The 13,440-nt window shown below is 42.3% G+C and overlaps 1 protein-coding gene across 1 annotated transcript in view; it reads left to right on the plus strand.

The window, feature by feature from the left end:
• Positions 1-13,440, plus strand: part of ift74 (intraflagellar transport 74) — a 40,810-nt gene that overhangs the window by 12,876 nt on the left and 14,494 nt on the right. Inside the window, exons 3-14 of the mRNA XM_054738631.2 lie at positions 2,243-2,378; positions 2,482-2,530; positions 2,712-2,810; positions 2,917-2,977; positions 3,889-3,948; positions 4,021-4,082; positions 4,785-4,923; positions 5,015-5,077; positions 5,156-5,299; positions 11,638-11,678; positions 11,829-11,908; positions 12,041-12,094. Coding sequence (XP_054594606.1) covers positions 2,243-2,378; positions 2,482-2,530; positions 2,712-2,810; positions 2,917-2,977; positions 3,889-3,948; positions 4,021-4,082; positions 4,785-4,923; positions 5,015-5,077; positions 5,156-5,299; positions 11,638-11,678; positions 11,829-11,908; positions 12,041-12,094 — 988 coding nt within the window. The remainder of the gene's footprint in view (positions 1-2,242; positions 2,379-2,481; positions 2,531-2,711; positions 2,811-2,916; positions 2,978-3,888; positions 3,949-4,020; positions 4,083-4,784; positions 4,924-5,014; positions 5,078-5,155; positions 5,300-11,637; positions 11,679-11,828; positions 11,909-12,040; positions 12,095-13,440) is intronic.

Raw genomic sequence — 13,440 nt, forward strand, 5'->3', positions numbered from 1 at the left:
TTCTTCAATGGTTGTGCGAAGTTGTTGGATATTAGTGGGAACTGGTACACGCTGTTGTATACGTCGGTCAAGCACATCCCAAACATGCTCAACGGGTGACATGTCCGGTGAGTATGCTGGCCATGCAAGAACTGGGACATTTTCAGCTTCCAAGAATTGTGTATGGATCCTTGCAACATGGAGCCGTGCATTATCTTGCTGAAACATGAGGTGATGTTCATGGATGTACGGCCCAACAATGGGCCTCAGGATCTCATCACGGTATCTCTGTGCATTCAAAATGTCATCAATAAAATACACCTGTTTTCTTCGTCCATAACAGATACCTGCCCATACCATAACCCCACCACCACGATGGGCCTCTCGATCCACAACATTGACATCGGCAAAGCGCCCACCCACACAACACCACACACGCTGTCTGCCATCTGCCCTGAACAATGTAAACCGATATTTATCCATGAAGAGAACACCTCTCCAACGTGCCAGACACCATTGAATCGCATTTGCCCACTCAAGTCTGTTACAGCGACAAGCTGGAGTCAGGTCAACACCCCGATGAGGACAACGAGCATGCAGCTGAGCTTCCCTGAGACGGTTTCTGACAGTTTGTGCAGAAATTGTTTGGTTATGCAAACCAATTGTTTCAGCAGCTGTCTGAGTGGCTGGTCTCAGACAATCTTGGAGGTGAACCTGCTGGATGTGGAGGTCCTGGGCTGGTGTGGTTACACGTCGTCTGCGGTTGTGAGGCTGGTTGGATGTACTGCCATACTCTCTGAAACGCCTTTGGAGACGGCTTATGGTGGAGAAATGTACATTCAATGCATGGGCAACATATCTGGTTGACATTCCTGCTGTCAGCATGCCAATTTTATGCTCCCTCAATGCTTGTGGCATCTGTGGCATTTTGCTGTGAGACATAACTGCACATTCCAGGGTGGCCTTTTATTGTGGGCAGTATAAGGTACACCTGTGCACTACTCATGATGTCAGATCAGCATCTTGATGTGGCACACCTGTGAGGTGGGATGGATTATCTCAGCAAAGCAGAAGTGCTCACTATCAAACATTTAAACTGATTTATGAACTATGTTTGAGAGAAATGGTAATATTGTGTATCGGGAATGAATTTTAGATTCTTAAGTCCATCTCATGAAAAATTGGAGCAAAAACAAAGGTGTTGCGTTTATATTTTTGTTGTGTGTATATCCCTGACTCTGTCTGAATTAATACGAAGTGTGTTTATGGTCCCTGAACAAGTAAAAGTAACTATAATCTTCTGATTAAACATTCAAAGATCAATCAGATTGCTATTTCATATTTATATGGAATCATCACATCTTATTGGTCATAATTAATTTGCTGTCATCACGCTATAAAGTGTAACCGCTACAAAGGAGACATAAACATGTAAATAATACCTTTATTTTCTATGACACGTAGATGCGTTCTTAAATGTGTCTTTTGATCATTTCTCCTCCTCTTGTTTCCTAGAACTTAAAATAAGCACCTGATGGCTTTGACTATTTCTTGCCTGAGAAAAGCCTGAGTAAAAATGCCAAAACATTTTAATAATGGGATTTGTCTTCATGATGCCATTACCTCTGTTTCACACTGAAAGCATCGGCGGCACGGAACGGCTTCAAATAGAATCCATTATATGGAGTGTTTCAAACCAAACCAGCAGCAACGCTAAACATGGGATCGGGTTCTGTTTTTGCCGTGTGCCGCTTCTGGGATGTGTTATTTCCACAGTTAACACAGGGTTTGACAGGAAATCACACACGGTTTCAGTGTAAAATCACTGGTAAATTTCAAAATAAAAGTACTGTAGCAATGCTATTTCATATATATGAAGCTTACGTGTGACCCAACGGCTTATTTATGCACAGCATCATTCCAGAATTGCAGCAGTGTGTTTTTATGGCTTTAGTTCTGGCAGTGGAGAGGAACAACACCATATATGACATCAAACAGCTATACCTTCTTCTTGGTTTAATGGCAAATTGCATAAACAAACTGTGACCTGAAGTCTCGAGGGATCTTGTGATCTCGCGAGTCCAGCGAAGAGCACAGCGAGGAGGTCATGCCGCTGTCAACGCGAGTGAACTGTTCCGCTGCCTTTTCACGCCGCTGATGCCACCAGGGTGAACCTGTTTGGCCCCATCTATTCAACCTCTTGATCAGTAGATCAAATAAAAACCTGTACATTAAAGTCTTCATTTAACTTTTTTTATTCCAGATGGTTCCGAGTACCAGTGGTCATCCTGGTACAAGGGGTGCCATCCCCTCTCCGGGAGTTCTGTCTGCACCCATCAGAGTAGCTGACAGACCTGTAACCCAGCAGGGTCTCAGTGGAATGAAGACTAGTGTGAAAGGTATTATTCTGAAGATTGTTGTCCTGGGCTTGTGCTAGCATGAGTCTTTGTTATAGCTCTCTCTCTCCTTCTCTCTACCACCACAAACCCATTTCCCTTGAAGGACCTCAGAGACAGATTATGGATAAGTCCTATTACCTTGGCCTTCTTAGGTAAGTAAAATGTTATGCTTTAGCCTATGTTTACCTACAGCACCTTTTATGATGAATTTCTGTTAAAACGTAGTATCTCATTTTTAGCTTCTTAACAAAGTCTTCTATGTATCTCGAACATGTTTTAAACATCTCAGTTTGCCAGTGTCAAAAGGAGCTTTGACTCTGATTTTGCTGTTAGGGCCAAAATCAACGAGTTAACCACAGAGACCTCCAGACTGCACAAAGAGATTGAAAACTACAACCAGGAAAACTCTGTCTACCTCTCCTATGAGAAGAGGTGAGGAACTGAAAGAAGTCATTCATTTGGCAAAATTGGTCAATTCTGCCTCAAATCCTAAACTTACAACATCCTTTTAACTTTTGCTGTTGTCTGTGTGTGGCAGAGCTGAGGGCCTGGCTGCAGAGATCAAGGACCTGCAAGGCCATCTTGCTGACTATAACATGGTAAGCAGTACTTGCACATTGTCAGGTTGGACATTTTCAGTCATCCAGAACTTAGCTGGTTGAAGAGAAAAAGACAACAGGAGAAGACATCACCAATATGCTGCTCAGGGAATTAATTCTCAAATTTACCCAAAAAACGGGAGAAGTCTGTTTCACTTAGCTACTAATTGATGCAAATAATAATGATATTTAGCTTTGAACATCAATTTTGTTTTTCTAACCTCAACTGTTAAAATTTTAGTTAAATTTGAAATCGGGTTACTTTGCAGAACCAATTCACACAAAATCCTCTGAGTGCTTAATGGTCTAAAGGCGAGTTTTCATTGTGGGAACTTCAGGGTAAAGTCTGGGAAGGGAAAATTCAGCGGGAGCTGCAGCGTCTCGGTCCTGTCAGCTGTTGAGTCTACATGCAAATAGAGCCTTTTCAGGACTTTGCACACAAGTCAGCATATCGCAACTGCGGTGAGTGATGTCACTGATCAGCGCCAAAAAGCATCCACAGCAACATTAATAACCATAAGTTTTATTCCAAGTGAATCATAATTAAATCCAGTCGGAGGAGGAGAGCAGCTGGGTGGTGTTCACCATCAGAAGGATTCAGTTGTTTACGCCTCTCTTTGAGACAACGAAGGCCCGTGATTTAGGTGGTTGTGGAGGAATTATGTGTTCAGTAACGGCGATGGGGGCAATTCTGCCATCTTATCCAGGAAGTTCCTGTAAACTATTTCAACTGAGTCCATGGCTCACCAGTGAAAAGTAGACAGGGCGTCTGCCTCACGCATTAGAGGAGTTTGGTAACTCTGTTAGAAACCAAAATAAAAATATATTATCTTGTAAATACATCTGTCTGTCCTCAGAAATAAGCTCAGCTCAGAAAGTGGGCTCAGTATGACATCACCTTTGTTTTTCAGTTAATGGACAAGCTCAATACCAACACAGACATGGATGACATGACCAGTGACTACAGCATGGTAAATACGTCCAACGAGCGGTGTTTAAAAGAGTACTTCAGTACTTCCTCTCATGGTTATGGTCTCTTCCAGCTTAAAGCACAGAATGACGGTGAAGCTCAGAGTATTGACAGCATCTTCACTAAGAGGAGAGAGTAAGTATTCAGTGTGTTTTCATTTGTTTTACCTAAAATAAGGAGAAATGATCTTAACGATGTAAAATATGTTTTATACATTTGTTGTGCATTTTAAAGTATGAGCAATAACTGGATGGTACAACTACTGCCAACTAAGGATGCACCGAAATGAGAACTCTGGACCAAAAACCAAAAATGAGGAACCCAAGGGCCAAAACAGGAACACTGAAAAAAATGAATTATGTCAATATTTAGAACGATAGCATTTAGAACTCCGCTAAAAGCAACAGACATAGCGGGAGTAAAAAAGAAAAAAGAAACGCCGAGCAGACACGCTGGATCTGAAACCAAAAGTAAAAAGTGTGTCACATCATTGATATGAATATTCCGGTGTTTGTAATAAAACAGCATCACTTAAAGGGGAAAGACTTTACTTTAGAAATCAACATGAATTTATAATTTCTCTAAAGCAAAGAGCAAGTTGTCACATGAGGAAAGACACGAAACAGGGTTCAGCTGTCGGCCTGTTTCGGCCATGTTGTTTTGCTTATTTTGGTGTTTTGACCGAAAACTGAAAATGCATTCCTGGGTCATTTTCAGTGCACCCCTACTGCCAACCATCGATTGGTCGTCTTTAGTCTCTTCAGGTTCCTGATGCTAATGAAATAAGGACAGCATTCCCCAGAGGTGGAACTACATTGTTGTGTATGTTTGCTGCAGAGGAGAGGAAGCAGTCCGAGTGATAGATGAGGAGATCAGCAAGGAAAGACGAGTTGCTGATGAAGTCATCCAGGCCATGCCAGCTCTAAATCAGGAGAAGTATTTCACCATGACAGCAGCCAACAAACAACTGCTACATGTACAGCTTCAGTCTGAGTCCCCATTAGTGATGTCATGTATTCACTGAGATAAATGTTCCTGCTTACTCCTTTACATGCTTTTCTCTGAAGGAGCTAGCCGTCCTCCAGGAAGAGCTGGATAGTCTGCTAACAAGGAAGGGAGACAGTGAAGCTGTGAGTCATGTTTAACTAAAGTGGAACAGTTACAATGCAGGTATGTAGTGGAATTGCTTTGTTCTCTCTTGTGCACAGGAGATATCCCACTCTCCGACAAAACGAGAAGTGGTTCACCTTCATGACTTGTTGTCAGAACTGGAAGCAAAGCGGGATGCTATGGAGGCCGAGCACAAGAGCCTGGACTCCCCGAAGGAACAGAGAGAGAAGTTATTTAAGCAGGTTACTCAGAAACACACGGAAGCCTGATTCATGCTTCTCCGTCTGCGTCGGTGCGGAGACGCGCAACGTCCTTGCGGGCCTGCTGGAGAGCCCCGCAAGGACGGACGGAGTCGAGCTCTCTTTTCTAATCATCCGTCTGTCGAGACGGACAACGCAAGCTTGTGATTGGTCAGGACGCCGCTGTCGTTTACACCGCCACCATTGCGCCCTCAAAAACATAAAGAGAACCGAGGACAACTAGCGGCAGACACGGAGAAGCTTGAAGAATACCTCATGAAAAAACTCTAAAAATATGAACGTTTAATTCCCCCGTGACTGGAGGAGTGAAAAGATGCGCAGCAAGCGTTTTATTTGTGGACAGAAATGACAGGAAACGTGGGTTTAGAGGTGGCGAGCCCATGAAGAGGTGGAAGAATGAGAGACAAATATGTCCGTGTTAAAAGTCTCTTATATACACAAAAACACAATATAAACACACTATCTTGGACCGATACATGACAGAATACCACAGAACAGCGCTACGCCCTCTGTTGTCCTGGTGGGGGATTGCTTTGCAACACTCTCCAGGAGACGGAGAAGTATGAGAGCAAAACATTTCCGTCAATCCGTGCGTGTCTGTCCCTTGCGGAGCTGACGGAGAAGCATAAACCAGGCTTTAAGGCTTGACTGGAGACCTGGGGCGAAAATCCCATTCTTTTTGGGGGGGGGGAGCTGTCTCCTGCTGTTTTGCTACTTGCAGGATGGGCCTCCAGCATGAGCACGTTAACTGAAAAAGCAGCTGATCAGAGGCAAGACTTTCTTCTGGTCCCTGAAACAGGAGCACCAGAGCTCCTCCCCTAAGAGAGGAACTCACAAGGCATTCATTTATCAGGGTTCCTACACATTGTTCAGTTCAGACCCCTTATGTAAATGATTAATAATTATTTCACAGCCCTACCGGCAAAACATATCCTTCAACTTTGTTCATCTATTTATCTTTTTTTTTTATTATATTTTGCCAAAATACTTGGTAGAGAACAGAAGAGCGGTTTGAGCTTTCCCAGAAAGGGTAGCTATGGTAACGTAAAACAAATGTTTAAATATAACAGCGTCAGTAGTGTCGCACTCTGTCCTGTCTCCCCACTCTCTGCTCAGTCCTGTGTCTTCCCTAATTGCTCCCACCTGCCACTCGCCCCCCAATTACTGTAGATCCCAGCTCCTGTTGTATTTAAACCCTCCCTGTTCTGTGTTCCTTGTCCGTTTATCGTTTCATTGTCCGCGTGCTCGTCATTAAAACTTCTGCCGGCTTTTTCCCCTGCACCTTTGGGTCCTCACCTGCACCGTGACAAGTAGGGCAGGGTACAAGTAGATACTTCTTGATACTACTACTTTAATGATACTTTTGTTGAGATCTATTTTTTTTACTTTAAGAGAGTATAACAAACTACTTAAATATTTTGTTCTTATTGTTTATAATATTTTATTATATTTATTTATATTATACTTTATTTCAAAATTTTCTAAGCAAAACAGCAAAGCTACAGTGCACAGTAAAGGCACAACATTTTGATGTATAAAACTAGCCTTCATTAATGCTTGCCTTCATGCCAGTAACAGCAGTAATAACAACCTGCTGAACTGCTGTTATAAAGCTGCTGTCATTTAGCAGCTTTATAACAGCAGTAATAACCTGCTGAACTGCTGTTATAAAGCTGCCGTTTAGCAGCTTTATAACAGCAGTAATAACCTGCTGAACTGCTGTTATAAAGCTGCCGTTTAGCAGCTTTATAACAGCAGTAATGACAACCTGCTGAACTGCTGTTATAAAGCTGCTGTCATTTAGCAGCTTTTTAACAGCAGTAATAACAACCTGCTGAACTGCTGTTATAAAGCTGCCGTTTAGCAGCTTTATAACAGCAGTAATAACAACCTGCTGAACTGCTGTTATAAAGCTGCCGTTTAGCAGCTTTATAACAGCAGTAATAACAACCTGCTGAACTGCTGTTATAAAGCTGCCGTTTAGCAGCTTTATAACAGCAGTAATAACAACCTGCTGAACTGCTGTTAAAAAGCTGCCGTTTAGCAGCTTTATAACAGCAGTAATAACAACCTGCTGAACTGCCGTTTAGCAGCTTTATAACAGCAGTAATAACAACCTGCTGAACTGCTGTTATAAAGCTGCTAAACAATTAAATTCAATTCAAAAATACTTTATTAATCCCAGAGGGAAATTGCTGTAGTAGCTCAGAATAATAATAATAATGAAGTCATCAAAGAGTTGTTGTATATTACAATGGCTGTTGGCAGGAAGGATCTCCAGTAGCGGTCAGTGTTGCAGACTGCAGCTCCTCCAGTGTTTTGGAAGGGGGTGGGCTCAGGTTTACTCTTTTGCAGTCAAATACGTTTTATGTTTCAGCTCTCAACATGTTGCCCTGCACAAAGAGGCGTTTTGTTAAATTGCTGGTATTCCTGGTTTTTGCTGCACAAATCTTCTAGCTGGTGTTGCTGCTGCTTACTTTAGCTAAACGCACACAAACATTTGAGTTTTTTAGCATTTTCATCCACGAACTGCAGAGTTTTGTTGAAAGGAGACTCGTCTCCTCCACTCATAACTTGGGATCAGTCATGTGACCCACGGTGGCACATTGGGACATTTTAATACTTGTTTTCTGATATCGGTACCTACCGAACATCTTCACTCAGTCCCAAAGAGGTCCAGAGTTCTGGCACCCCACCCTGGGCGTCAGTCAACCGATGTTGTGTTGTTATGTTCACCATTTTGTATCACTGCTGTAGCGCGGGAGCCGAATACAGAGCTGTTTTAGGCTGAGGAGCGTTTCTGGAACAAGACTATAAAAGGAGCTGAGTCCGTGTTTGGAGTATTTTGACCCGAGGCTTCGCTGCGTTCTAAATTATTGGTTCTGCCACTCTTTATTTATACTTCATTATTTGATAAAAATTATTGTGGTTGACAAATGAAAATTTAGAGGATAAATACAGTACGGAGAATTTACACACAAATTTTGAGACCCAGTTGTCAAAATTCAAGACTTTTTAAGATATTATTTCCAAATTCCTAAATTCAATGCTTTTAAGGCTTTTTAAGGCCCCATGGGAACCCTGTTTATGAGGGATGTAACGATTCACTCAAGCCATGATTCAGTTCCATTCCTGGTTTTAAGTTCACAAATCCAAATTTTTCGATTTTTGTCTTGTCGGTGTTTTGTTCACCCTTTTCATTTGTAAACACAGAGAAGCCAACAAGCTACCACACTGTTGTCTTCAAACTGATTCAAGCGTCCACTATCTTGAAGTTGCTTGCTGTATCCATGCTTTCGTTCTTTTTTAAACACAGAAACAGTTTTGTTTACCTGTTTGTAGCTACGGTTTCGCCGACAGCTGCCGGCTTCTTCAGGCTGACGCTGATGGTGGCGCGTCACTTCCTTCTCCGTTTATCTGCGGGCAGCAGAGGACGTTGTTGCCCTCTACTGCCCGCTCTCCCCTCTCCGATGATGAAGCCATAGCCACCGCCCCCCCAAACTGCAAAATAAAACTATGGAAACGCTACGTGGACGACATACTGGAAATCATACCAAAAGGTCAAACAGAAACACTAACACAACACTTAAACAATATTGACGACACGGGCAACATAAAATTCACTTATGAGTTAGAAACAGAAGGCAGCATAGCATTTATGGACATGAAAATCACCAGGCAGACCGGCGGGACCCTAAACATAAACACATACAGGAAACCAACACACACAGACCAATATTTATTATGGACATCAGAACACCCCACCATACACAAAATGTCAGTAATCAGAACATTATATCACCGAGCAAACATAATAACAGAAGAGAGAGACCGTAAACAAGAGGACAAACACATACAACACGCTTTAAAGACCTGCGCATACCCGACATGGGCAATAAACAAAGGAAAACAACAAACAAAAACAGAAAGCAAAGAACAACCCAAAAAAAGAACCAGAAACCCAGAAAGACAAGAACCAAAACCAGTGATAACCCTACCATACATCAGAGGCATAACGGAAAAAATAAGAGCAACAATGAAAAAACACAACATAAACACACCAACAAAGCCATACACAACAGTTAGAAACAGACTGGTACACCCAAAAGACAAAATATCAGCTGGACAAAAATGTGGAGTCATCTACGAAATCCCATGCAAAATATGCAATAAAACATACATAGGAGAAACCGGACGCCAACTCAACACACGAACAGTAGAACACAGAAAGGAGTGTGAGAAAGAGGCAAATCGTAAACACACAAGAGCAGCAAAAGAAGAAGCAGAAAGTACAATAAAAAAGTCAGCCGTAACAGATCATTGCTTAAGAGAAAACCATATAATGACTGGGACAGCACACGGATCATAACCACTGAACAACAAAAATACAAAAGATGGATCAAGGAAGCAATCGAGATAAGGAGACGTGGATGTGGGACCATGAACAGGGACGACGGAGTTTACACGCTGGACCACGCATGGGACTGCATCGTCGGAGAGGGGAGAGCGGGCAGTAGAGGGCGACAACGTCCTCTGCTGCCCGCAGATAAACGGAGAAGGAAGTGACGCGCCACCATCAGCGTCAGCCTGAAGAAGCCGGCAGCTGTCGGCGAAACCGTAGCTACAAACAGGTAAACAAAACTGTTTCTGTGTTTAAAAAAGAACGAAAGCATGGATTTACAAAGACACAGCAAGAACACACCTAAGATGTTGCTTGCTGTAGCCATGCTTGCCTCTAGTGTTGCGACTGATCTCACGGTTTGGATCGTATCACGGTTTTCGGTCTTGGATCGGGTCGTTTTTCGGATCAGCAGAAAGAAACAGACCAGAAAAATCAAAAAGTTTTGCTCTCTCTTTATTTTCTCGAACACTTAGTGCAAAGATTTCTGCTCATTGTGCAACTTGCTATAAAAGCAGGAGTTACAGAGAGGTATGATTGCTGATTACTTGTTAAAACGGCTTGCCCTACATAGACACGCTGCGATCAGCAGCAACACAGAGATGATGCTACCTGCTGTATCAGCATCACAACCTGGCGAAACAGTAAAAACCAGCATGAATATCTGTCATATTTACTACCTAAAACTGATGTTTTTAAATAATTCTATGAAGTTAACTTCAACCTGCTGCTCATCTTAAATGTTAAATAGAATTAGAGATGTCTAGAGAAAATATCCAGTCTGCCTAATAAGTGTTAAAATTGCCACCTATTAAGGTTTTATTATTTCTCAGTCTTAATTCCTGAAGCAGTTGCTAACATGTCCTTAAAATAATATATATTAGTAAAAAAGTATCTGCTGGTACCTTTAATTTCCATGATGACTAGTTAGAATAATACTTAGACTAGGATCCAGGATATTGTCGCTATGTGAAAATAGAAATGAAGCTAAAAAAAAGGTGTGATTACTGATTAAATGTTAAAAGCGCCAGCCATAACAGTATGGTGTAACGCAGGGGTGGGCAATTATTTTTTCCATGGGGCCACATGAGAAACAGATGGCTCACGAAAAAATGGCGCTCACGCCGAAACGATCGTTGCACGCCGCGAACCTTCATGGCGCTTAGGCACCTGGTGTGTTCCGGGCGTAATTCAGTGGGATGCAAAAGTTTGGGAAGCCGTGTTAATCTTCATGATTTTGATGTGTGTAATTGTTTAAACAAAATTAGGCACATGCATCATTGGCAGGTGCAAAAGGTCCTATAAACTTTATTTCACTTATCAAATACCACTGTGTGTGTCTTCTATGTGATATATTTAACTCAATTTTTTGTTCTAACAACCAACAATTTATACAAGAAAACCCTGAAGGCTGCCCAAGCTTTCACATCCCACCGTATGTTTGATATAAAAGGATCTGAGGGTTTGGTAACTTGGCTGAAATAACTAAATGAATGAAAAGGTGTCTTGATTATCCCGTACTTTTATGATGACATATAAACTCAAGACTTCTTTACCTTTGTGGTCTTAGAAAGCCATAAAAGCATTGAGTTTATGAATTTGGAAAGAATACCTTAAAAAGCCTTGAGTTTAAGTATCTTGGTCCTAAAGCCTGTGCTATATTTTAGTGGAGAAACAAATCATTGAATGGTTCAAAACAATAAATTCCTCAAATCATTTTTACTTATTCAAAGTTTCGATGAAAGACATGCACCGCAGCTTGAATCCATTCTATTGGTGAACAACGTAACAAGTACTTTGTTTTTCTTCGCCAGTAGGATCATGAAATAGGTATTAAGTTTTTTAAATAAATGGTCTTAAAAATATTTTAATTAAACTTGAAGGAACCCATGAACCCTGTTGAACAACTTCTCTCTTCCAGGTGAAGGTGGACAACCAAGAGATTGCCAGCATGGAGAGACAGTGTGTATTCATACCTGCTAACTAGCTACGACTTAGCTTGGATCATAAACTAATGTGTGTGTGTGTGTGTGTGTGCGTGCGTGCGTGCGTGTGTGTGTGTGTTTGTGTGTGTGTGTGTGCGTGTGTGTGTGTGTGTGTGTGTCCTCTCAGGCTTAGTGAGATCAGCGGCAGAACCAGACAAATCTTGGAGGAGGCTGAACACCTTGAGCAGGGTTCTGATGCAGCTCAGGGTAATGACTTGTTTTCTCATCCATGTCCTTTCTCATTGCTTCATTAGTTATTCATCTGCTACTGAGAGGGCTCTTTTAGGTTAGTTAATGAAATACTGACGACTTTCCTCTAACTGTTTTTTTTTTTTCAAGGGGAGTGTCAACAGAAATACAAGATGTTAAAAAGGAAAGAGGATGAAATGGATGGTGAGTTACACCATGGTAAAATGTTATCACTCAACTCACACATCATCATAGTACTACCTTGAACAAGATCTGGTGTGATCTGTTAGCGTTCAGTCTGTGGATGCAATGACTCTTAGCCGCATCAGCAGTGCTTGAAGTGGAGAAAAATAAGTGTCTTGTCTATATTATAGTCTAAATGGGAAATGGCACAATGAAATGAATGTAAATATGACTACAGCTTATGATATGATTATAATATAATGAGAAAACACCTCATACTTTGTCTTGCTAAATAGACCAGCAGCCTGGAGAGGCCATAATTCCTCAAACGGTTTTGAACCCAGAAAATTGCATCGAGTCACTGACTAGTGTGAGAGAGATTAGAAGTAGTGTTCAAGCCGATGGCCCCCACCATGAGGCTACCACATCTCACCAGAACATCACTGTAGTTTCTTCTGGGGAGAAAAACACTAAAGCCCCCTTCAGACAGGCCATGAAAAACGGAAATGTTCCGGACTCTGTCCGTAAGACCTTTGTGTCTGAATACAAACATCCGGATAACGTTTTCCGTAATTAAACTGGACGAAGCCCCTAGTAACAGGACCGGACTTGTTACGGATAGGGTGGCTGCTTCAGACTTGTGAGGTCGAGTTCCGGACTGGGAGGAGGGGGAGGAGGAGGGGGCCAGGGGACGCTGTGCACACCTAGATAGCTCGCTCCTGTAGCATGCGGCGAACCATGGCAGCTCGCCTCCTACGGTACTGTCTCCTAGACGCGCGACGGAGCGCATCACACCGCTTCCGTGATTCCTTTTAACCATTGAGCTTCATCATCCAGGTTTCTTATGTGTCTTCGTGTGCGCAGAATTATGCTTAACATCAGTCCGATCAGTGAGAGGAATTCTATCTCTTTGTCCGCCATGTTTGACTGAATGGCTTTGTTTGGGTAAATGACGCGTGTACGCCCGCAGCACTATGTCCCCCCCTCCCAAGACATCTGGAACTTTTCCCTGCTGTGTGAAGGCAGCCGAAAGGACAAGTTCTGGTACAAAAGTGGTGTGTCTGAAAACACAGTTCCGGTTAAAAACCAGATTGAATTGTCCACACGTATTCCAGAATGTCTATCTGAAAAGGTTTTCGAGAAAAAATAAAGTTAACAGCTGAAATAGCAGGAAATAATACAGTTAAACCCTTTTCAGATAGACATTCTGGAATACGTGTGGACAATTCAATCTGGTTTTTAACCGGAACTGTGTTTTCAGACACACCACTTTTGTACCAGAACTTGTCCTTTCGGCTGCCTTCACACAGCAGGGAAAAGTTCCAGATGTCTGGGGGGTTGAGGGACACATAGTGCGGCGGGCGCAC

This window comes from Nothobranchius furzeri, chromosome 7 (genome assembly GCF_043380555.1).
Source record: "Nothobranchius furzeri strain GRZ-AD chromosome 7, NfurGRZ-RIMD1, whole genome shotgun sequence".
Taxonomy (NCBI): Eukaryota; Metazoa; Chordata; class Actinopteri; order Cyprinodontiformes; family Nothobranchiidae; genus Nothobranchius; species Nothobranchius furzeri.